The 26,931-nt window shown below is 33.6% G+C and overlaps 2 protein-coding genes across 2 annotated transcripts; one reads left to right on the top strand and one right to left on the bottom strand.

Moving 5' to 3' along the window:
• Positions 1-206: 206 nt before the first annotated feature.
• Positions 207-6,433, bottom strand: LOC129802550 (sialin-like). The gene is made up of 6 exons (XM_055848473.1): positions 6,193-6,433; positions 5,835-6,135; positions 1,402-1,515; positions 1,171-1,345; positions 860-1,114; positions 207-795 (listed from the first exon to the last, which is right to left on the bottom strand). The coding sequence occupies exons 1-6, from the start codon at positions 6,240-6,242 to the stop codon at positions 218-220; spliced, it is 1,473 nt and encodes a 490-aa protein (XP_055704448.1). The 5' UTR covers positions 6,243-6,433; the 3' UTR covers positions 207-217.
• Positions 6,434-12,453: 6,020 nt separating this feature from the next.
• Positions 12,454-21,794, top strand: LOC129801087 (cytochrome P450 6j1-like). The gene is made up of 6 exons (XM_055845846.1): positions 12,454-12,512; positions 16,217-16,318; positions 16,392-16,632; positions 17,193-17,542; positions 17,614-17,878; positions 21,645-21,794. The coding sequence occupies exons 1-6, from the start codon at positions 12,454-12,456 to the stop codon at positions 21,792-21,794; spliced, it is 1,167 nt and encodes a 388-aa protein (XP_055701821.1).
• Positions 21,795-26,931: the final 5,137 nt, after the last annotated feature.

The following is a 26,931-nucleotide window of genomic DNA, read 5'->3' as shown; positions in this document are numbered from 1 at the left end:
CTACCGGATTTATGCATTCAGTAGCTTCTTAGGGATTCTATCATCTGACACTCGGTGCATATGACCGAGTCAACTCAGTTGCTTCGTCCGGATAGAGGCAACGGTGTCGGGCTTCCGTTGAATTGATCCAGTTCTTGGTTCATTCTCGTGCTTCATTTACACTAGAACTATAGACAATGAATGTCATCATACAAAAACTCGAGGAAAAAGTTAAAATCTATAATTTATTTGAAGTTGTTTTATCGCTATCGTATTTGGCATGTTTTGCAGCCAATTCTTCACGATCTATTTTGGCCCAGTCCTGAAGTTTCCCACTAACAAAGAACCAGCAAAACACCGCACCAAACAGATAAACCCCAGCCGCGATATAAAAGACAATTTGCCACTGTTCACGGGTCTTATCAGTAACAATGTATCCCATAACGATGGGACTCAATATTCCGGAAAGAGTTCCAAAAGTATTAGAGAGCCCAATTATCACTGATGCATGACTTGGTGCCAAATCCAATCCATTGACAACATATCCTGACCAAGGAAAGGCACCTGCTCCTACTGCAAGTGTGATGAAAACGATACTTATAGCAGGATCTGCTGTGAAAGTAGTCAGTAGCATAAATGCCATTTGCACTATGAAGGCAACACTGTTGAAGTATCGACGAACTTGTCCTGTTCTAAGGTATCCCTTGATCTGAAGCCAATCAGCTAAATATCCAGAGACAAAAAGCAATACAACCATCGCCATATAGGGGATAGCAGCCATAAATCCGGTAGTGTCCAAATTGAAGTCGAAAACGTCTGGAATCATTGGGATAAAAAAATTTACAGAAGTGCAATAAACCTTATCAAATTTTATGTTTACCGTTTAAGAACATTGGTAATTGAGTCAGAAGTGTGTATAAGCCCCACATGGCTGTAAAATTTCCTGCTACAATTGACCAGACTGGCAAAGACGTCAATATATCCTTCCAAGGATGATTAATGGTTTTGCCTTTGGTTCGATCACCAATACTAGACAAAATGTAATTCTGTTCAGCTTCTGTTATAAAAGGATCAACTCCTGGATTGGCTTTTATTATAAAAATCCAACAGATATACCAAATGCATCCGATTGTACCTAAATAAGGGAAGAAAATAAAATCAAGCCGTATGATAAGCCCAAAAAGGACTTACCAAAAACATAAAAAATACTCTCCCAGCCCCAAGCAACGCTCAAGACTCCAGAGAGAAGCATTGCAGTTATGGTTCCAACATAGGTTCCAGTATATGCTACATTTCCCATAATGGATCGTTCGAAAATAGGCGCCCATTGTGACCAAATGGCTAACACTGAAGGAAAAACAACTCCCTAGTAAAAATTTGTGATTAGAATCATAAACTTTCAAACAATTGCTATAATCTTACGCCAAAGAAACCCTGAAGTATTCTTATGGTGAGAAACAGAGCTAAATGAGCTTTTGCAGCAATAGGTGTTAAAAGACCCAAAACAGCTGTTATTCCTATTCCAAGTCCGAAAATCTATAACGGGAAAATAAAAATAAAATAATAATAAAAAATTAATTAATCTTTAAAATATACAAATTAAATCCTGTTTTGAATTTCAGTAATATTTCAGAAATTTCTTTTAATTTTTTATTATAGGATGATGTTAGTGCTAAAGTTATTATATTTCCTAGACGATAATTAATTTGATAATAATTCAATAGTAAGGTTGCATTAAATTCATGAATAATCAATTTGTATGTCAGCGGTGTCTTACAATGTCTTCCTGTGCGTGTTTTAAGATTTCAAGCAAAATTGTGACAACTTAAATTCATTATTATACACTTTATTAAGGGAGAGTGGGACAGTTTTACTCATTCATGAGTTCCTAAAAGTATATTATTTAAATAGTAAAGATTTTCCCAGACATTTTCAGATAAATTAAAGATAATATAAACGTGTCTTTAAATTCTCATACTATTATTCACTAAGTTTTAAAATTAAAGATTTTAGACTCCGAGTTAAAAGTTACTGATGCTTCTTATAGGTACTACTTCCCTAAACATTTCACCATTAGAAGTCAATAAAATTATGTTAGAAATTAGAAAAATAATATTTCTGTTTCACTTAATTTTTATTAAACTTAAGGTAGACTGGGGTATTATCGATCAGTTAAGGAAATGATCAACTTTAACAAACAAAAAACCATTTATATATTCGTATTTTTGAAGTGAAAACTTGTTATAGTCAATCTTGCAGATGTCCTCTACAAGATCGACCACTCACATTCTTGATACATATATTTTGGAGTGGTTTTAAGACGAAAAACTTTTCATAGTATAAGACTTGAGGAGTCTTATATGAGGAAAAGCACTTATGGGGCCAAGATTTTGCACTGGCCGAACTGTGTGGCCCACCTCACAGCGCCATGATCACACACTGACTGACATCAGGCGATCACTGGCGTATATCGATCGATTCAACACGAAGTGTTGAATCGATGACTCGACTGGAATTTGAAATTTAATTTCAAACTTCTGTGTCTAACCGCTATAATTATGAGGTAGATACCACGCAGAACACCACTTGGCATTGGGGAGAGGTGCGTAAGCACCAAAAATATTGGGAGAAAGCTAAAGTTGTATTTCTGCGTCTTACAATAGTGCATTTGCATGTAATGAGCCCGATCACAAGTAGATTTTGATTATCCAATAGTGTCTTGGATGAGAGGTAAATGGAACTCTATTTGCACAAAAAGTCGTTGAAGTTCGAAGAATTCAAATTTAATTTCGAATTTTCATACTAAATTTTCGAACAATGTGGGGAAAATTTATCAAATATCACACTAAAAAGCTCGCAAAAGAGTTACTCAGTGATTATGGAGTGATTAAGTAATGGTACAAGAACAGTAAGGGTCGTTGTTCTGTTTTATTCCTCACAAAAATGTGAAGACCGTCACATTTTGACACTTGAGCACTTCGAAATTCGAACAGGATGTATCTCAGCCACCTTGCGGAATTATCTAAAAGTAAGAAAGTCTCTTTTTTGGATCTTCAAATAGATTTTCGAATTTTTCAAGATCTACTTCTGTACGGAAAGATATCGATCAATCGATGCTTGTAATATCGATCATGGAAAAAATGGGTTTTACACGTACCATCAGGGAATGTGCATATGTATTTTATAATTTTCAAAAAATAAAGAAATAGATAATTCAAATACTTAGCTTTACCACCAAAGCATTTTAAAATGTTATTAGTATCTCTGTACCAAGTTATGTTTCGAAAAACGGAAAGTTTAGTTCCATTCAGGGTTTTGAAGAGCCCTAACGATAGTTGCTTTCGCATTTCCTGCAAAATATAGCGACATTAAATTGTCACGTTTGTGTTCCATTACGATTTTAAAAAGTTTTACAAAATATTGTCGAAAATGCTTTTATAGGCTTTTAGCCAATAAAATGAACTACCACTACGCAAAATATGAAACTGCTGTCACCTGTGGTTTGACAGCTATGCGCTCTGAAAGTTGCTGCATTTTTTCAGCCACCCTGTATATAGCACTCCCTCACTCTCCCTTTCTCTCTCTCTCTCTCTCTCTCTCTACAAAGTGAGCCTATATTCGAAGATTTGTAAGGTGGCATATACAATTCGCGATCCGCGATTTTTTTCGCGGATCTTCGCGGGTCGCGAATTTCTTCGTGGATTTACGCGGGTCGTAATTTTTCGCGGATTTTCGCGGGGCGCGAATTTTTTCGCGGATTCTTGCGTATTTTTCGTGGGTTGTGAATATCTTCGCGGATTTTCATGGGTCGCTGTTAGAGGTTTTAAACGGATATAAAGTTGTGCAAAAAAATTGTTTAGGCATATTTTGTATGCAAATCTTTAATCGCGAATATCTTGTAAACTAGAAGAGATAGACCCCCCAAAGTTGGCATCAAAAAAAATTTTTAGGCATATTTTGTATGCAAATTTTTAATCGCGAATATCTCGTAAACTAGAAGAGATAGACCCCCCAAAGTTGGCATCAAAAAAAATTTTTTAGGCATAGGTCATTAGTTGTGATTCCTTCATAATCACACCTGTTGTGATACTCCGATTTGCTAAAAGTTCTCCGATCGAGCTGAAATTCACAGGGTGTATGTTTTGAACATCCCTGATGCCGAAAATGGTAGTCCGCCATTTTCGGGTCCGGCCGGCCGTCCGTCTGGCCGTCCGTAGTACGCAATATCTCCGGATTGGTAAGAGATATCTTCATAACTTTCGCGTACGACGATTTCTATGCTATTAGTTTTTTGAAAACCCAGTTCTAAACCGGTTTAAAACCGATTTTTCTAGGTTTTCTCGAAATTGGCCTATTTAATTTGAACCATTTTATGTTCATGTTGTAGCCCTACTTGAGTAGACCAATTTAGAGAAAAAGTTTTGGGGATTGCTCCATGATTTCTCGAGATATTTCAAGTTGAAGATTGCAATTTTAAGAAATTTTGCTCGAAGAAATTTTTCGCGAGCCACCAAATTTTTCGCGAATTTTCGCGGGTCGTGAAAAATTTCGCGAATTTTCGCGGGTTGCGAAATTTTTCGCGGATTTTCAAGTGACGCGAAATTTTTCGCGAATTTTCGCAGGTCGTTAAAATTTTCGCGGATTTTGCACTTCTTAAGCCTAAACGAAACTCTAGTGTGATGTCAAGTTTGAGGCCTCTATCTCTCATAAGTTCCGAAATAATCGACTTTAAAGATTTTCAGACACTTTTATGCATTTCTCGTCCAATTTTCTTAATTTTCCAGTGAAATTTTGCACATATCAAGCCTAAAAGAGGCTCCAAACGGATGTAAAGTTTGAGGCCTCTATCTCACATAGTTTCCGAGATAATCGACTTTAAAGATTTTCAGATACTTCTATGCATCTCTCATCCAATTTTTTTCATTCCTTTAAGAATTATTAAACGGAATTTGCATTATTTATGTATAAATATCGTTCGAGTTTGCCACAATCCAAATTTACAATGAAGGAATCGCACCTCTATAAACTGATCTAGGCTTATCACTGGCTTTAGATGGTCAAAAGAAAAAAAAGAAAAGAAAAAGAAATGTTGCTCCTTTTATTCTATTTTGTGGTCTTCTTCTCCTATTCCGATACAGTGAGGAAATTTCAAAATTCCAAATTAAAACTGATTCTAAATTACCCCATTTTACCCTATGGAAAGAACTAACTTCTAAAGCTTCCTCAATTTTGCCATAATCTATATGAAAAGGCTTTCACTTTTGCATATCATTTGCTAACATTTAATACGGGCTTCAGACCTAAGGCTTAGCTATCTGGCTTAACTCCTCTAATTCTTCGTCAAGCACGATTTTTTAGGAAATTGTTGTTTAGGATTGAATATTAAAGGTAAATGATTTATTAGATTTTGAAAAATCAATAAAATTGCTTGGTATTAAGATTTTAAAGACCTTCGGGAACTAAGCTAAACCTCCAGCCTCAAGCCGGTATAAGCCTCCCTTTCGTAAAACCGGTAATATTTTAAATATTTAAAAAAAAAAAGATTTTATATGTTTGCCGAATTTCGCGAAACTTTTTTTTTGGATTTCTCATAAGATTTTTTTCTATTCTTTAGATTTAAAATAATTTGCGAAACATTTTTAATTTTTTTTGAATTTTGAAAAATGTTCTTCGGGAAATTGCCGTGGGTTTTTCCGTATTAGTCAGTCCTTTAGGTTTTGTTGTTATTTAGTTAGTCAACTTAATCTGTTTCACATTTAAACAATTGACACTTGAAATTTTGGATCGTGATAACAATTCAATAGAGGCCACGCGTGCAGTTCCTATTCAATTAAATCTAGATTAATCCACCTTACCAAGTGACCACCGAATCGAGCTCCCAGAATTCCTCCTATGAGTTGCGTCGAAATGTAGCCGTAGAAGAAGGAACTTAGGATGAGTCCTTGTTGTTTAGAGTCCCAATCGAATTCTTGTTCTTCGACGATGGTTCCATTATCGAGGGTTACGTTGTTTTTCTCTGTCATTGCCACAATAGCCACACTGAGATTTATTCGCAAAGTGTAGAGATTTAGAAATCCGAGAAAGATCATTATGACGACGTGATAGCGTCGTTTCCTCCAGAAAGGTATTTTAGCATCTTCTAATCTTTCGACTTGACTGAAAAATTTGAAGATTTTTATTGGAATTTTGGGAGATATCACAAAACCAATTCACCTAATTTCGGTATTTTTATCAGGAATTTTCACTTCGGGAGTACTGGCCATTTTTCTGTGATAAGGGATGTGGAACAGGGGTTGCTACTGGAAATAGCAGTCTTTTGAGAAGGAATATCTGAGATCGACTGAGTTGGAAGCTGTTATTTAAGTTATTTCACACGCGATATCTCAACAATTTCGCCTCTATCAGCTGTGTACTTCTGTAATAAGTCAAGCGTGCAGATAAGGAAGCACTTTTCGGATTATCAGTTGTCAATAATTTTATTGTTGCAGTAATTTTTCAGGCACTGACAGAGTTCATTATTTTCTCTCAGGAGATTATCTTTGTCACTCTGCAGAAAGATAACATCTGCTTTTAAATCACAAATTCTATTCATCAAAGATTTTTCAGGAGGGCTTTCAGAAAAATGAGGATTGGGCTTCAAGATGCTCTCTAGAATCTTCTTAAGTTTGTTCCCAAAACACAAAATTTTTCGTAATTTTGCAATTTCTTCTGTAGAAATGACTGTGAGGGTCTCAAGATATTTCTTTTCTTGTTCTGTCTTTTTATCCAAAAGCTCTCTAATGGAGTTAAGCTTTACTCTAAGATCAGAACGTTTCGTTCTAACAGCGTCTAACTTCTTTTCATTATCTCCTTTGATTTTCTTAAAATATTCCTTGTAAATAACAAAAAGAAAATCCTTTTTTCGACGATTATTAATAATATTCTTCAACTGAACTCTTTTTTCTTCGATTTTGTCAATATATTCGAGTTTTTTAGCTCTTTCTTGGGAATTTTCAAAAGCAATCAGAAGATTGGAAATTTCTGCTTTGTAGCAGTTTGAATTTTTTTCAGCTACGATTTTCAGATTCTGATTCAATGTGTCTCTTTCTTGTAAAATTTTATTTAACTTAGATTCAAAGTTCTGATTTAGTGTCTCATTTTGAATAGCAATTTCCTCTGTTAATCTGTGATTATCCTTCTCCAATGATTCTCTCAAATCAGGAAGTTTAAGAATTGCCTCAATATCTCTCAAAATATCTTCTCTTTCCTTCAAAAAAATTTCTTTCATTTCTTTCATTGATTCCTCAAAGGATTCTGCAATTTTGGGTATTACTTCCGGAGCAAAGGATTTTCTAGTGATCAACTTCTCAACCTCCTTCACACAATCCGACAGTTTCTTGGCCGAAATCCTCTGAAAATCCTCATGAAGTTCTTCAACTTCCTTCTTCATTTCATCAAGTTGAATTTCTTCAAAGAATTTTCTCCACTTCTCATCACTTTCTCGATTTTTCTCACTGCTCAAGTAACCAATTTCTCTAGCAACAGTACCAGCAAATTCCTCAACATTGAATTTAATAGTTCCCACCTTCTTTTTGGTTTTCTTCCGAGGTTTTTTCCTAAGCGGCATAATTTTCTCAAATATTTTCACCAACTGTTTTGAATTCAAAATCAACAGCTACGCGATTCGACTGCCAACTGCTAGAGAATAGAGCAGAGATAATTGTGGAAGTACTTTGGCGCCAAAAGTGAATGTGGATGGTGTGGATATAAAAAGCCTCGCAGCTAAATTTGTTGTCTTTAATTAGCGATTTCTGAATTAATTGGACAAGTAATTGGCAAGAATCGCAAAAGATTTTAGGTCACAATTTGCATTATTGGAACTCACATGGATTCTGTTACAATCAGCTGTCTGAATTTTTGGTGGATATTCCGGTGATATTTCTCAGCCAAAAGAAGAACACGGAAGAACTGTTTGAAAATCATGTTCTGGGCATATTAATTAATTTATAAGATTTTATTTGATAGCAATGAAAAGTAAAGAAACGACTACTAATAAGTTAAACATGATACAGGCGACCAACGAAGTGTAGAGCGAAGTGGGGCACCTTTAAATTAAGGTACCTTTGAATTTGGGCTTTTTTCTCCTATTTTTATATGGATAAAGCCTTATCACGATATAATTTAGCTTCGCAATTGGTTTGCTGAGCTGAATTATATCATAATAAGATCCAGTTTCATTTAAAAATAGGAGGAAAAAGCCTAATATTTCAAAGATGCCCCAATTCATTGGTGCCCTACTTCCCCCTAGGGTAGATTGAATTAAATGATCCATCTACCCTGATCCCTCTTTAGGTAAGACAATTTAAAAAAAGAGGCTTTGATCTTGAACAATCGTCCTGTTCTACTTCTTAATTATTTTTTCTGCTAATATTTTTTCTTTACTAAACTGGTAGGTATACATGTTTTTAACGTTTTTTCTTGCTTGGGTAAAGTATTCTCTAAGTAATCTTCGCCCATAAATAATCTTGATTCACGTCACCTTGTTACTTTTCACAATTGAATTTGGTGAAATCTTGATGATTAATACACAAAACGTCCCTCGAGTACCTATCATAACAAGAAGATTGTGAAATGCTTAAAGGACAATTGATATAAAAATAAAATTCACCCAATCCTTTTCAAAATGGATATTACATTAAGGGGTTACATGGGTATCTCAGGTCAAAAAATAAGCCTTTTTTCTGATAATAATTTATTGTGTCGAAAATATTTTAGAAATTCCAACTTTTGGGATATGAAAGAGTAACTTTAGAACAAAATTTTAAAAGAAAATTTGAAAAATTTTGAAAATTCAACCATTGGTAGCTGATTTTCGGAACCATTCCTCGAAAAACAGACCTTGCGGTAGGCAGGATTTCTCCCAGGAGGTTCATCTGAAATCAAAAAAAAAAAAACCAAATATACTCTGGTATAGGATTAGTTGGACCTCTGAATGAATGAAGGATTTTTTGAAAAAAACAAAATTTGGATTTTTGGCAAAAGTTTTGTAAAAAAGTATGAATTTTACCCTATTTTTCAAGACATTTTGTATTGTAAAAATGGTTCTGATTAAAGAAAGTGAAAGTCCTTCGTTCAAACACTAGATAATACTTCTCAAAATAAGTATGAAAAATTTCAGAAAGATCGGTTCAGTAGACTCTGAGTAATCTTGACTACTGCATTGTAAAACGGTGTTTTGAAAAAAAAAAGCGTTTAAAGTTTTACAACAATATGCGCGCGCGCGAGCGGAATGCATAACTAGAACTGCTCTACTTCCAAAAGTTTTACTCCGATTGACTTGAAATTTTCAGAAAATATTTGTCAAATGTTATACTATAAAATAAAAAAATTAAAAATGACTTTTTTGACCTGAGAAACCCATGTAACCCCTTAAGGAAAAATCAAAATATTAACAAATTTAACATTTCAAATGATTTTATTTTATTGTTAAAAAACATAAGTTTAAAAATGAATTTGAAAATCTTGCAATATAGATATGTTAATGTTTATTTAGCAGTCAGTTGTCATAGTTCAAGATTAGGGTGAATACAGGTATAATATATCAATATTAAGAGAGATATAATTTTGCGTAAGAATTACTCTGAAATTTACTGTCGACGCATCAAATGAGTAGGGAAAAGCATTCAGATTTCGTACACACTCTGGTTTCGAATACTGCCATATATTTAATTTCATATTTTTCCCATATTCTTTTAATGAGTCTGAAGTATTTTTGTCAGGAATTGTGTGACTTAAGACAAATTATTGAAACATATTTCCATGGGGCCAAGTACTCCCCCTTAGAAAGCTCACGCCTTCGATTTGATACGAATTTCTTTAATTTTTTTTAAGAGACCTATATTACTTAGCTTATTATCAATTATTAATAATTATGTGTAAGTCTCTCAAGAAATATAAAAGAAATTTACATTAATCGAGGCAGGATTTATTAAATCAATATGAGAAAAATATGAAGTATTCGAAACCAGAATGTGTTCGAAGTCTGAAAGCCTTCTCCTACTTTCCGGATTCTTGCAGTGTTGCTCTGGATTGCAAACTCGTAGACAATACATCTTACTAAGTTTGAAAAACATATATAGGAGAAGGCTTTTAGGGTTCATATACACTCTGGCTTCAAACGTTTTATATTTTTTCTCATATTTATTTTATAGATCTTAATCTGACCTAGTAGTTATACATATATGCAATTTTTTAGTAATTTATAATGTCAGTTTTTAGTAGTTCGTCATCATATTTTTCAACCAGTTATCCCTATTGGGGTCGTTCCCTAAGTACTAAATTGCAAAGAGAAAAATAAAAATTATTCATCATTATCATCCATTGGGGTCGCAGGCCCATGACATCAAGATTAACAGCTCACGACTGTCGACCCTCCGTCACTTCAGGAAGACGTTTCGGTTCGATCACAAGTCGCTCCAAGGCAAGATCCTGAATGTCATTCAGCCACCATGTCCTAGGTCGTTTTAATAGTTTAGTAGTTTAGTCGTTTTTAGTAGTTGCTCATCAAAATATTTTTACACTTAACAGTCTGACAAAAAATGTTATTTTATCACTATTTCACATTTAAATAAAAATTACTTAACATTCTTTAAAATAGGAAAATAATGCCAAATAAATTCTCTCCATATAATAAAATTTGCTAAGTATACGTTATTCGCTATAGTAAAATATAAAAAGTGGATTGGTGTAAAATGTCACTTCAGACTTTTAAGTGTTTTTTAAGGCAATTAAGAAAATTTTTCATAGACCTAGATTTTTGAGGTTAGAACTAGCCTAAAATTTTAATTTTTATCTTTTCTCCTAAATTGATATTCTACGCAACTTACAAGGTTTCAAAATGTCTTGTTTTTTTAGAATGAAACTCAATTTTTTTTTCAATTCAATTTATATATTTCTTCTCAATTAATGCTTGGTTGTGTTTGCCGCCGACTTACCACGACCGATCTCATCAGGTAAACGACAGAAACCCTGAATCATAGATCGTATATGCCAGGATTTATGCAGTTTTACAATTTCAATCAGTTAGTTGTCGTTGCGTAAGGAAAGTTGTAACGAAATTGTCAAAGAAAGGACATTAGGTGATGTTTTTATATACATAGCGTTAGAAAGTTCCTATTTTCGTCTTTTTTAGACCCAAATATTAAAAATTTTCGTCGCAGTCTGCTATCTTAATACCCTAGTTTAGAATAGTATTTCGAACAGAATCGAACTCGTAACTTAGATGCTACACCTCTAAATTACTTTCACATCATTTACGGTTTACCAATTCTCAAACGATTTGAACCAATTCTTAAATCGATCAAAAGACTTCACATATCGGATTAAAAATAGATAATGGAATTGAGGTTTAAAAATAAGAATGTAGGAAACCGTCGTTGATATTGATTCAAAGAACCAATACGGTGATCGTCTGACAAAGATAAGAATTTTTATTCTGGGGTGAACTTCCTCCCACTCGACGAAAGAAAAATTTGTTCTTTGAATTTAAAATAAGTTTATTGCCCAGAAATTACTTATCGGTTCACAACCGATTTGAACCGTATCATAAATCACTCAAAACGTTGGCCCAAGATATATTAGAAATAGTATAGGGGAAACTGGGGCACCACCAAACACGGGGTACCAACAAACACTAATTTTTATTTCTAAACTACTTGGACTATCTCGACCATTCCTTCAGTGGACAAGCATCCCTACAGTGCCTATAAATTCCTATAGGTCTTATCCTCTGAAGTCGAATATCCGATTAAAAAATCGCAGTGTTGGTGGTGCCCCAGTTTCCCCTAACTGTATTTCAGATAAAAAGTATTTATCAGTTATGAATTAGTTCATTACTGGATTGTAATCGGTTCAGGATTGTCAGAAATTCCAAGACCTTTCCAACGAGCCTAAACATGATACCATTCGGATGAGTAATGCGTTTTCTAGGGCCTTTTGAACCTTTGACCTTGAAAAATCGTTATTAGGAATGATTCAACGGGATTTTCGTATAAGGATGAAATGTCCTCGTGATAGAAATCCGAAAAAATAGAAACCTTTATTCTAGATGTATGAAAAATGGATGGGTTATGCCACTCGTCTTATCTAACCTAGATCCATTTTTTTGAATTTCTTGGGTATGTTATTTGCTAGTCTTTAAGAATAAATAGAATAAAAAGTTTACAAGCCTGGATATTATCCTTGTCATTGAATATGATTCTCAATACACAACTCTACGTTAGTGGGATAATGAAAAGGTCCAAAAGGCTTGCTCAGTGTCTAGGAATTTAGCTGGTGAAGTGAGGAGAATCATGAAAAAGAGAAGAATATTTTGCAATTCGATTGAGTTGGTCTTTTTGCAAATTCCAGAGGTTCGCGACCGAATCAGGGAGCTCCATTTAGCTTCTCCAACTCTCTACATCTCAACCATTTCTCATTCTTTGTGTGTTGGATGGCATGATATTGGAGTTGGCAGATATTCTGGAGCAAACATTTGCAGAGAGGGCATCACTGCAGTAATATGTAGAGACTATTTGCAAGAGACTCATTCCGCCAGATTATGCAAATTATTCTCGATTGAAGCACTCTATATGGAGGTCGAGGAGATTTGTGGCAATTGCTGCTCAATGATCTAAATATGGTGATAATTCAATAATATGTAATATGAAATTGATGTGAAATTGCTGAAAACGCTATAAAAGACCAATTACCAACTATGAATTTTACAGCAAAAATACCTTAATCTACGGTGGGGATTATTGGTGAGAGTATATGGCAGGAAAAACATAAGCTGCTGGAAGAAAGATCAACAGATTCTTGCACTTGAAGCAATCACCAGAGATGCCGGAAAAGATATGGGCATTAACAATCAAATTTGTGCAATTTTGTCTTGATATTTGCACTCACTCAGAGTGAATCTATATTTATTCCAGTCTCTTGGTGCCCTGAATGCAATAACTCTGACATGAAGCCCACACTGAAATATTTTCTGAAGAGCCAATGCAAAAAGGTGCCCTCCAACTTGCAATATTGCATTACCATTACAATCTGTATCATGTTTTTTTGCCCCTCCAACAACTTACAGCATAAAACAATTAAAAACAACATATTGTTGTTAAAATACAAACAACAATGAAATGCAATCTATAAACCTATTAAACGCTGAATTATTAGCAAAATACCAATACACTATGCTTCCTTTCGCTGCTTTTCTTCCCCATGTCCAAAGAAAACTCTCAAACGAGAGGGAGAGGCATCTCAAGAATCCACATACCAACCATTTGGTTTCATTCGATATACCCTGATAGCACGAAGAAAAAAATCAAAGCCTTATTGTACAATAGCCTGACCATTTGATGACTCTCCAGTCAAAGAATCCCGCACAAGATTTTTTTTTGTCTTTTGCTTTGCATAAATTCAAACTTAATTTATGATCACAGTAAAATGTCGATTTCTGAAGAAAATTGAGAAATATTTCATTCAACTCTTCCATGAGGTTTCTATTGTTCTCTTGAAGGCAGAATTCGCAATCCTCAGCCAAAAAGCATAAAAATCCAAATGAGATTTTACTTGAAATTTTATGTTTAAAATAAATATGACTATAAGCAATCTCTAGCAAAAACATTTTAATATTAATTTTATTTTATGGGATATTACTATAATTATATTTGTTTCTACGTATAAAATGTATCATATATCTCCTTAATAGCCAAGTGCTGGTAATACTAAATTACGTACATAAAAATTTTTACTTTATTTTTACTTTTTGTAAATTCTTATAACCAAAAACAAGGTGGCCAAGTGACCCAGTCTTCGCTAAATGCTCAAAGTCATAACTTCAATCCCACTAGCATTCTGCAAAGGTCCATAACTGACTTATATGACCCATAAATCAGCACAAACACTACATTTTCCACCTTTTTTCACCTCGATTAATACGTAAAACGGCGTAAGTTATTTAGGATTTAATTTCGGTTAAAAATAATCCACCGATACATCGCGAATTCATAAACGGTTCAAATAGATTTTATTTTATCTTTTGTAATCTGTTTTCTTTTTCGAAAAACTATTTATTCAAAATTCGAATATCGGTTTCGAAAGTCAAAGAAAACACATTTTAACTTGTCGATTCGTCCGCATGGTGGCTGAAACACCTCCTGTTTGAAGTTCGAAATGTCTCGTGTGTCGAAATGTATCTGTGTTTGCATTGTTGTGAGAAAAATTAGAGCAACAATCTTTCAAACAGCTCCTTAATGCAATAGTTCCCCGTCTTGTCCGAAAATTTAGTTCGGAAATTCGAAACTGAATTTGAATTTTTCGAACATCAACAACTTTTTGTGAAAATTGATATCCATTTTCCATTTTAAACTTATTGAAAAACTGATAAAAATTTGAACTTTAAATTAATTTCACATTATAGAAAAAAGTCAATAAATTGGTAGGGGAACGTAGGAACGGTTCGCACAGAGTGAACCTTCAAACGATGTTAATTTTCTCTAAACAGAAAGCATGTCGTCAAAAGAATCAAAATTTTAGATTTCCAAAACTCTACAAAAATGCAATCCCCTAAGGGGTAAAGGGTCAAAATTTATCTCCAAATTGAGGAATGACTGCTCTCTTTGTGGAGTTCGAGTAGTAAAAGTTAGCCTTATACGGGTTTCGGATCTAAGGGTCTTGACAGACTTATGCATTAGCCGAGAGACGGTTTAGCATAATTCAATTCGAAATAATGATTAAACTACATTTCCATAATTTTCCAATACACAGAAAAAATATTTTGTAAAAATGTTCGTAAATGTTTGTGAATTCCCATGCGGGAGTTACAAAAAGCTCGTGAATCGTATAACCCACAATCAAGTTCGTAAAAGTTTATACCTTTTTCACAAACATTGTTCGTAACATGATCATTTGATGAACATTTTTTGTACTTTTACAAACATTTGCTCGTAAATTTTCGTAAACATACAAAAAATGTTCGTACAATTTTGTCATTTGTTCGTAAATATTCATAAAATGTTCGACAGGAAAACAAACATTTACGAGCAAATGATAAAATTTTACCAACATTTTTTGTGTGTTTACGAACATTTACAAACAAATATTCGTAAATGTACAAAAAATGCTCATCAAGTGATAATGTTACGAACAATTTTTGTGAAAAATGTACAAACTTTTACAAACTTGTTTGTGGGTTATACGATTCACGAGTATTTTGTAACTTCCCCATAAGAATTCACAAATAATTACGAACATTTTTACAAAATATTTTTTTCTGTGTAAGTCGTCTCTCGGCTTAAGTCGTAAGTGTGTCTAGGGCATAAGCTGGACTGAACAGACCTACGTCTTAAGTCAAGAAACGCCTTCACGTAATTATCAACAAAATAATGATTAAACTACATTCTCATCAGTTTCCCACTAAACCGACTCTTGGCTTAAAAATTAAGTCTGCTAGGGTCTTAGCTATATGACGTAACTTCTCTAATTTCTTATAAATCAAGATTTATTGAAAAATTGTGGCGTAGGATTGGGTTATTAAAGGCAAATGACTTGTTAGATTCAGATAAACCAATAATATTAGTTTGGGTCCCGGTCAAAATCCCGAACACTAAAATCCCGAAAGCCAAAATCCCGAACGCCAAAATCCCAAAAGCCAAAATCCCGAATTCTTAAAGTGTCACAGCTACTCTGTGTCTGAAATCTTCTGTGTCTTAGGAAATTATTCTAAACATTTTCCTCCATATAATTTCATCCCTTTCAGGATTTTGAAAATTCGGGATTTCGGCTTTCGGGATTTTGGCTTTCGGAATTTTTGCTTTTGGGATTTTGGCTGCTACCGGTCATGATATTTCTGATTAAATTTACATTTTACTGGCAAGAACTGAGTATTTTAATGATCCATGTAGAATATTCTACTTCTCACAAACGTTTTTGTCTTACTAATGGACTATTCTCATACTTTATTTCGAGCAATTAAATATGAACCAATTTTTGCACATTACTGCATAAACTAAAAGATTAAGTTATTACTAATTTCGCTTATTTAATTACTTAGCTTTTTTCATTCTTAAATAAATCTTATATATTTAATGGAAAGACTTCGTGGTACAGACTCTCAGTTATTTCGCAATTATACAGAACTAAACATGATTCTGATTGTAATATTACTTCTTGTAAATGTGGTGTATTTGTGGAAAAATTGGAAATATTCATTTTGGCGAAGGTGCAATGTTCCAGGACCAAATCCATCATTCTTAGTGGGCAATCTTGGTTCAGTGATTTTCCAGAAACAGCATATAGGACTTTTGGCTAACAAATGGTACAAGTAAGTACTCTTAAATTTTCAGAGACATCAATTTTTGAAAATTTTATTTAAATTCTGTTTTTCTCAAAATCAGAAAATTTCGAACCCTCCCCTACGTTGGGTACTACAAAGTTTTCAAACCTGCAATTATGGTTAATGATACTGAACTAGTGAAGAATATATTAATCAATGATTTTGGATCATTCTATTCAAATGATATAAGTGGGTCTGATGATCCTCAAGACATTGGATCGGGTAATCCTTTCACTCAGCAAGATGAGCAAAAATGGAAAACAGGTCGTGCTGCAATGGCTTCATTATTCTCAGCAAGCAAAGTATGATCTAACATTAATATCATTCATCGGATATAATTTTAGCTTAATTAAATGTTTTATTTTTCAGATAAAGTCATTATTTCCGCAAATGTTGAAACCGTGTGATAAACTCGTTAAATATATTGACCAACACCTTAAAACCGATGTTGACGCTAAAAGTGTACGCTTGTCTTAAAAAATTATTTTCTTTTTATCAAAATAATTAATTATATTTATTTATTTTTCAGGTAGCTTCAAAATACTCTGCGGAAAATGTTACAGCGTGCTTGTTCAGTGTAGAAGCAAATTGTTTCGATGATCCAAATTCGAAATTCCGAAAAATAGGCCGGAAAGTATTTCAAGCATCATTTTGGTCAGGAATACGATTTACTCTACTATTCTATTTTCCCTATATCGTCGAACTTTTTGCCATATCAATAGTTGCAGATGAAGTAGTAGATTGGATCGAAAAATTAGTGAAAGATATTACAGAAATCCGTCAAAATAAGGCAGTCGAAAACCTCGATATGTTCCAAGTTTTACTAAATTCTCAGAAAAAATACAAATTGTCCATGAAACAGCTCACAGGTCATACTCTAGGATCTTTTGTAGATGGATATGAAACATCAAGTACGTCCATGTCCTTTGCAATGTGGCATTTAGCCCGTAATCCAGATATCCAAGAGAGGCTCTACGAAGACATTTCGGAAGTTTTGCAGAAGCATGGGAATGAGTTTTCGTATGAAGCAATCAATGAAATGGAGTATCTCAATATGGTAATGCAAGAGACTATGCGTCTTAATACAATAATACTGTCAATGCATAGAAAGTGTAGGAAGCCCTATACTTTGCCACAATTGCCAGGACAAGAAAAACCGTTTGTCATTCAGCCCGGAACACCAGTTCTTATTCCAGTTTATGCCATCCATCAGTAAGTTTTTTTTTTAATTCTTAATCTATACGATCAAGACAGTAAATAGTTTTAAAATAATTTCCTACCAGTGACCCAGAATTCTACCCTGATCCGTACGTCTTCAATCCATTGAGATTTACCGAAGAAGAGCGTAAAAACCGACCAAGGTGCGCATATCTACCTTTCGGCGAAGGTCCTAGACTTTGCGTTGGAAAAAACTTGGGCGTGATGCAGTTCAAATTTGGAATAGCGAGCATTATCAAAAATTTCAAAATCTTGGAATCGCCAAATTGCAAACCAGTTGAAATAGATCCAAGATCACCTCTTTTGCTACAAACAGTTAACAGATTATTAGTAAGATTCGAAAGAAGGCAATAAGAAAATACCATCAGGAATTGAAAAAATATTAATTTAAAATTTTAATTGTTAAAACAAAAATTGAGGAGTATAAAACACAATGTGTCCTATAAACTCGAGCTTTTACGGAAAAACTTAAAATAATTTTATTAAAAAAAAAAGCAATGAAAATTGTTTAGTAGTGTAGTGGTTTGTTATTTAAAGAAAAGCTCTTATCTCTGGTTTAACCTGTTCTCTAAATACTGGAGAAATTTAGGGTACGTGTGCCAAAATTCGGCATACAGTAGAGTCTCGCTATAGTCCATATTTGGTTTGAAATTTGACACTTGGGTCGCACTATAGTCCATGTAATTTTTTAAAATTATCAACGATTTTTAGTATTGAAATTGGTCGACGGCTTCCACTTTCTTTGCGATTGTGGTACTTGTCCTTGCTCTCTTCATTGTGGATCACAATTATCACAACTACTTAATAAAGTTTGCCAAAAATATTAAAATAATTATGCATGTCGCATACTAAAAAACATAACCTAACTTAAAATCAGTGTTTTGAAATCAACGGTCGATAAATTGTGGACTATAGAGCGATGGCCTATAGCGAGACTCTACTGTAGTTGCATGCAGGCGTCAAAGTCTCAAGTTTAAAATGTAATATTTTAAATACAAATTGATTTTTTTATTCTTTCTTCGGAAAGAGTGGTATTTGGAACCTTGTAAAGAGTTTTCCGTCTTCATTTACCCTACATTCATTCTTAACACATTTTAAAATGAATAAAAATATAGACATAGCTTTGATGACCTATTTCGGCCACCTTCATTCTCATAGTTCCTTGCCCTTCGGGAATTCTTCCAATATCTTTTTCACGTAATCTCGTTTGTCGAAACTACATTTTTTGTTATTCTTTTGCATTTTATAATCTCTAGAGTACGTAAAATCTAAAAGTTCATGGAAATTCGAGGAACAAAAAAAGGGCCGAAATTGCAAACTGGTCGGAATTTGGCACACTTACCCTATTCTAATGAAGAAATTAACTTTAATGAAGAAATCTTTCGATTTCTTATAAAGAAAAGTACGGCTAATAGTGAGATTGGTGAGACTAGAGGTAGACTACAGTGGAAGCGGTTTCTTATACGAGATCGTTTTACCTAGGCCTCCATTTGAGCCCCTTCCCACTATGTATCTGCTCAACAACCCCTATTGAGGGCTAGATGATTCAAGGCAGACCGTTTCAGGGCACTTCATCATAAAAAACAAGATATTAAATTTGAATTTTAATTTCAATTTATTAAATATTTATTAAGTTCTTTTATTATTTCCTAACACTAAACCTACCGCACGTTTTTGCTCGTTTTTCGGTCAAATGACAAACCGCGTTAGGGTAGGATCGGTAAACATTAAAATTTAAACACTAAAAATTTATTACATTTAAGAAATTGATAAAGTTTGATAGCGACATTGTACCATTTAAATATGTGTTAATTTGAAACCGGTCAATTTGACCGGGTTTTGGTAGGTTTAGTGTTAAATATATTTTTGATCCTATCCGGTATGAAGAATGATTGATGCGTTTGAATGGACATTTTACGCGAAACGTTGTTCCCAGGTAATAAATATGTTACAAAATGGCAAAAAGAGACCAGTACATCAAAATAAGTACAGAATTAGACAATTTTGAAAAACGTGTAAAGCTTTATAAGAACATGTAAGATAGTTAAGAATAAAAATATCTCTGTTCCAGTATGACTTTAAATATCGAAATAATCGGAAATATTTCGGTTTCTTTTACTTCAGATGAACCTACTTTTAGTAATCTTGAAGCTTGTCTATCGCATTCTTTTTTTCAAAAAAGGTTTTTCAAAAATCCGGTTTCAATGGCTGAATTTAAAATTTAAAATTTCTTATTGAAAATGTCAGAAAGTAGGGGAATGTAAGTATGGTTCGCACACAGTGCACCTTCGGACGATGCGAATTTTCACCTTTGTTTTCAAAGAGTAAGTTCGTATTTTCTCAGCCATAAGATAGATAATTTAACGTCATAAGGCGAGATGAGAAATGGTAAACCAGTTCTTTGCAAACAAAGAGAAAATTCGCATCGTTTGAAGGCTCACTATGTGCGAACCGGGCCCACTCTCCCCTATAGTTCAAAAGTCGTACTTTTATGTGCTCATAAAATTTTTAAATTAATTTTTTTATTATACTGAACAAAAATACATTAAGAAAATATCCTATTTTTTAGTCTACTTAACCCATGTAACCCTTATACGGACTTCAGACCTAAGGCTTAGCCATATGGCTTAACTTCTCTAATTAATTTCTTATCAATCAAGATTTTTTGAAAAATTATCACTTAAGAATGGACAACGTAGACAAGTAATTCATTAAATTTTGTAAAACAAAAATTGGTTACAATTTTGAATCTCGAGACCATCGGGAACTGGGCTGAGCCTTAGGTCTGAAGCCAGCCTTAAGGGTGAAGAAAGAAGTTCTTAAATAAAAAATATTTAAAAGTGCCTCAAAAGTTGTTATTAAGCTTATTAATAAAAAGAATTTAGGCACTGATTATTTTGTTTAATGATAGTAAAACGGGAAAATTAACTGCTCTCTCTTGGTTCTGAAGTTTTAAAAAGTCTTCAGACTAGAGGTTTAGCCCAGTTCCCTAAGGTCTCAAAATTCTAAGTTACAAGCAATTGGTCCATCAGAATCTAATGGTCCATTTACTCAAAATATCCAATCCTAATCCTAAAAATCTTGACTGATAAAAAATTAGAGAAGTTAAAGCCATATGGCTAAGTGTTAGGTCTGAGCCCGTATTATAGGGGAAAGTACTCTCCCTTCTAACGTTTCGTGCCTTCGAATATTGTGAATTTTCTTTTAGTTTTCCTAAGAGATTTACACATTTCTATTAAATATTAGTTGGCTTATAATTGTTGATAATTCCATCTCTTGCGAAAAACAAAAGAAATTCACATTATTCGACGGCAGGAACGTTCGAAGGGAGAGCACTTTCCCCTAGTACTCTATTTTTTCTACTCTCACTCAGATAAATATTGATACACTGCTGAGCTATAGAACTTAGATTCTAATAATGTATATATAGAATTATCTAAAAACTATTCCCAAAAATATCAAACAAATTGAAACGTAATTCAGATTTAATTTTCCAACAACTATAAATTTCCCGAAGTCTTGAAATCCAGAATAAAGCCATCAAGAGAGAAATCTCAGAATGTCCGGTGAATCTTCGTGGCCATAAAATGTTCTTCGTATCTCGACAAAGTGCAATTCAATGGATATAACAGGAGGATAGAATGGTTATTGGATTGAACTGTTTCATTCTCTGCATCTTCGTGCGCCTTGCTCCTCAAAATAATAATAAGGCAATATCGTGCAGAAAATGGTCAAAAGTGTGTGTGCAGCTGCAACTGACTGGCTTTCCAGCCTCAACTTTCTGGTGGGCATAATTTCATATGATGATGACGATAAAGTTGACCCAGGAATGAATTTCTAGTTAGTGGCAATTTTATGCAGAAAAAAAGACTTGACCAAGAGAACACACGAGGGAAACCAGTTTTTGGGCAGTTCTTCTTGGTCTTTTTCCACATCTTCTCTTTTGGCCATCATTTCCCCACAGCGAGTCTCCATCATGGAGATTATATTGAGAGGTTCTATTATGGTTACAACACTTCTCATCCAGAATGGTCTCCCATGGAGAAATGCTGATAAAAAAGAACTGCACAAAAGAGTGAGAACTTATGGTTTTTAGGAGATATCGTCAGCAGCAAAAATTGATCGTCTCAAGAGACTGATAATGGGAAAATCCCCATGGATGAAGAGTGCAAAAGCCTCCCGATGTCTGTCAGAAGATTCCCAAGATTGCGTCCATCATCTTGTTCAGCAGAGTGTTTACAGCTGAAAAAAAAACACATTCAGAGAAAACTTGCAATGCCTTAAAATGGACAAAGTGAGTCGATAAGAGTAACAAGCTGCAAAAGTCCAAATAAATCAGGCATCTAGTTGGAAGATCTTTCTCTTTCTTTCTCCCAACCAATCTTGTCATTGAAGATGCGAAATCGAGCAATGCACTCGATTTTCCTCGTAAACACAAAACACAACGCAGTACCTTCAGTTTGGCGTTGCGAAAGGGCTAACAAGTTGTAAGGTTCAATTGTACCTAAGGTAAAGTGGTACGTTGGACAGTGGTGCAAGTTGGACAATGCAATGGTACAATTTGGACAGGGCTTTTTTTCTTGATAAATTTAGTACTTCATTTTTATTTGTATATTTTTAATGCTTTAGTTTTATAATTTGGTTCCTTGTGCTTAAAAACAAATTTTGTACTGTATTTATTAAGAAAAAAGCCATGTCCAACTTGTACCGACGAATTGTTCAACTTATAACACTAATTCCAAATTATATCACTTTACCCTAAAGAATATTTTATATAACTGCAACAGATTGAGCAGTTTTTTGGTGAAAATACTAAGTTATGTCTCCAGCACACCTTTTCGATTGGTAAAATTTATAATAATAATAATAATAATAATAATTTATTGCCAATTTATTTCATGACGTCAAACTTCGTTTTTCTTTTCTTTTTAATTATTTCTAAAAAGATTTGCGTATGTCTATCCCACTCTTTCGGACACAAATTTGACTGACTTAAATTTAATTTAGTGTGATGTTCTAAAGAAGAAGAAGAGGTCGAAAGACTGGGATAGACATATGCATATCTTTAGAGGAAGAGAGGGACACGAATTTTGATTTCAAGAAATTTTATCGGTCTAAAAGGTGTACTGGCGCCATTGTAATGTAAAACTAAAAATAGTAGGGGAGACTGGGGCAAAACTTGTCAAAACGCATATTTAATTCTTTCACGAGCTCTGAGAAAACTTAAACGTTTTGTAATGAGCATATTCTTATAGGAAATTTACTGCTATACAACATTGCAGAAGACTATTTTCCTCTATTTCGAAATAAATGTGATTTTCGAATCATTTTCTAAAAGTCGATTTTGTGGAGATTTTCAAAATTGCTGGGGCAAATTTTGTCAGTCTTCGGATAATTTGGAACGTTTTACTCTCGCGAACATTAAAAATATCAAATAAACATATTTTTATAGGAAATTTAATCCTCTACAACTTTGTCGAAGATAATTTTTCTCTAACTTAACGAGAAATGTGCTTAAATTGTTCTAACCAATATTGATATTTTCTATATGACAAATATTCCAAAATAGGGCTAAAAATTTCATTATTTTTTATTTTACATAATCCCTCCTCGAATCCCTTGAAACTTTGTAAGTTTAAAAAGATTCATGAAGGTTATCTATAATAAAAATTTCAAGCCACAGTCTCTTTTATTTTAGAAAATAGTGAATATTGAAATTTTCGTTTTGACAAATTTTGCCCAAGTCTCCCATAAGTGAAATGTTACTAGCAAATAGAAAATTATGGCTCCGGCACACCTTTTAGATCAGGAAAATTTCATGAAGTCGAAATTCGAAACCCTTTCTTTCTCACATGTTTTGCATATGACTATCTCATTCTTTCGAATACCAAATTCGATTGAGCTAATTTGAATTTGAAGTGATGTTTAAGAGAAGAAGAAGAGTGCAAGAAAATGAGATAGACATATGCAAAACATGCGAGAAAGGAAGAGATCCGAATTTCAAGTTCATGAAATTTTCCTGATCTAAAAGGTGTGCCGGAGCCATTAAGAACTAATTTAGGGCAGAGAAATTTAATGAAATCAAAATTGACATCGTTTTCCTTTTCACACGTTTCGCATGTGTCTACCTCATTCTTTCGCACTCCAAATTCGATTAAGCTAAATTGAATTTAGAGTGATGTTTAAAAGAAGAAGAAGAAGAGTGCGAGAGAATGAGATAGACATATACAAAGAATGTGAAAAAGAAGGAGATTTGAACTTCATCTTCATGAAATTTTCCTGATCCAAAAGATGTGCCGGAAATAAATTATTTTCATATTTTCATAATGGTTGTTTTTACTCACCAAAAATAAACTTTTTGCTGACCACTTTTAATTATTTCGGGGAGACTGGGGCAAAAAGTCACAAAACGGATTTTTTTTTCAAGGTACCCTAGTGCCCTAGAAATTTCTAATTTTTGCAGTTTTATAGGAAATTTAATGCTCTACAGCTTTGTGAAGGCATTCTTCTCTTTTTTGTAAGGAAATACATTTTTCGAGCTGTTTTCTAAAAGGTAATTTTGTGACCATTCTCAAAAATGCTGGGGCAAATAGTACCAGATATGGGATATTATCACATTTTGATTTGCTTTATTACGTGCTTTCGTAAATTTAAAAAAAAATAGCTAGGTGACATATTTTCATAGGAAATTTATTCCTTTACACATTTTTAAAAACAGTTTTCTCTATCAGAACGAGAAAAGTGCTTTTCAAGATATTTTAGAAAAAAAAAAACACACAAAAGACTGTTAAACGTTTGACCAATGCAAACACAATGCGGCGATACATGGAAATTACGTTTCTTCTCGCCGTGAGACATCAGAAATTGCTTCGATCTTTGTTACTTTTTGCTCCATACATTTTGTTACTTTTTGCCCCAAGTGACCATTTTTTAGTAAAAGGATTTCTGGAGAAAAGGATCTTCGTAAAATTCTAAAATAGATAGTGGTTTCGTATTCAAAGAGTCCAAATCATTTAAGATATATTTACCAAGTGCATAAATTTTGGAAAATAAGTAGGTCAAAATTGATATCTGCTGTAAGGAAAACATTTCAAAAATAGGGCTAAAAATTTCAATATTTTTTTTTTATTTTCTGAATTTCTTGTTCGAATTCTAAACAACTCACGACTTTGAAGAAGGTCTATGGAACTTCCGTGAATGGAAAATATTTTAGCCGCTATCTCTTTTATCTTGGAAGATATTGAATTTTCAAATTTTCAATTTGTGACATTTTACCCCAGGCTCCCATATTTATTAAATTTGCTAATATACTTACCATAACTATTTTTCTTTTTTTTTCATAATTATTCATATCTTAAAATAGCACACAATGACTTAAGTCGTAGAGCGTTTAAGAGTTGTCGCTTTATGTTGCAACTGTCGATGGTATTAATCCCCTTTGGGTTATTGAAATGACTTTGGATGAGCCTAAACTTTTGACACTTTCTGACCTCAATATTACATTGTTCTTACTTGATATAATTGCCTTAAAGCAGGGGTGAATAAGAACAGTTTGAAACCGAATAAATGTCAAAATAAGTTTGTCCATGGTATGGATTCTGAAATTGTGAATTTATCACGTGATAACATCAATCACGTCGAACGTCAACGACATTCTATAAAAATAGAGAACAATTTACAGCGCCTTCAGCCAAGATACTTTTGAAGAACTAAACTTTGACTGTATGAATACCAGTGATAAAACGCTGATGTCACAATAAATGAGCAGTAGGAGAAAGTACCCATGCAGTGCATGGTCCCAAGCTTTATAATGACTAAATTTTTTCTATGTTTTTCTAAAAACGTAACTCATCGCACCTAGGGTAAATGTCCTAATTCAAAACCATTTCCAGACGCTTTTACTTTGACAGAAGATTCAACACACTAAGTTCATATTTTTTCTGAAGAGAATTACGTAAATTTGTTCCTCGACTCTTCTAGAATGTTAATGTTTAGTGAAAATTCCTTAAATATAATTTGAAAACTTCTTAAATACAAGAAAAATACGCGAGTGTAAAATACTTCTATTGGAAACAAATTAATCTAAATGGAGACAAGGGAAAGTTTCTAATTGGAAACAAACAGTGTAAGTGAGACCGCGACAAAAGGCTTCCAAAACCTTGTTGAGCGGCTCTTGAGTGCAGGATTTGTTCTTATTCCTGGTCTTTTCTCCTTTCCCATCTAAAACAATAGGAAAATCTCTCCAAAAAATCATATTTCCGGGGTTTCCTATTGAAGCATTTGCAGACACTTCAGAAAAACCCTTTTTGTTCAGGAAATAGGTAATTATTTAATTTGAAAACTTCACGTACCGTTAACAATAAGGATCGGCACTTAATTTAACCAAAATTACCCAAAAATATGATATAAATATTAAACAAAACGAATAAAAACAGTCAACTCATTGTGTTTTTCATTGGAAAACAAGGTCGATCGATAAAAAATTCGATGATGAAAAGGTACACTTTTAATGTTTCTGAGAAATTGACAAATTAAAATTTGTTAATATGAATAGATTTTCGCTTTATTTGGCGCAAAATTAACTAAATAATGAAACTGTGGTATAGAAAATATATAAATATAATAATTTAGTGCAGTATTTATCGTGAAAACAATGACGTTTCCATTTGGAGTAGCGAAAAATTTCCATTTGGAGCAGGTTTTGAATTAGCTTAATTTACCCTATATTTTAAAACTAGGGAAAACTGTTCTGTTTTTAAAATATATTGCGGAGTTACATTTATTCAGAATTATAGGAAAAATTTAGTCATTATGCAGCTTAGAACCCTACAAAGCATGGGCACTTTTCCCTATATGCTGTTAATGATACAAAACTTTTTGTTACTTAGGTCAAACCATATTGGAAAGTCTAATAATGCTAATATTGAAATCTAAACAGTGTGCAATAATTATAGAAATCAACCCTTTAATTATAACCTGAACACTTGCTCAAGCCTTAACGTCAAACCTCTAATTAAGGCACATTAACAGCAACTACCGCTTGGATATCTTATCACTTCACCGGTAGAGGAATTAGCTTATCTATCGGCTTCACTCTGAGGAATTAATAGCTATCACGGGAGGTTACTGATTTAAAGATTTGAATTGTAAATTGCTACTTTCAGTTTTATCTCAGCTCATTTGCTCCGTTGTATGTGGTACTAAAGTTTTGGAGGCATATTTGGGAGTGTATTTGAGAAAATGCAGAAAGTCTCGAGAGTTGTCTGCCCCTCGGGGAATTTTCTTGAGCATTTGAGCTGCGAGATGAGAATCTCCCTCCCTCGCTCATATGACTCCCGTTCGCGTCTTCCCCGGAGACACCGTGAACGCATCGGAGAGCGCAT

Source organism: Phlebotomus papatasi, chromosome 2 (genome assembly GCF_024763615.1).
Source record: "Phlebotomus papatasi isolate M1 chromosome 2, Ppap_2.1, whole genome shotgun sequence".
NCBI classification, from domain to species: domain Eukaryota; kingdom Metazoa; phylum Arthropoda; class Insecta; order Diptera; family Psychodidae; genus Phlebotomus; species Phlebotomus papatasi.
Note: the sequence above shows the minus strand (reverse complement) of the source record. Positions and strands in the feature narration are given on the sequence as shown.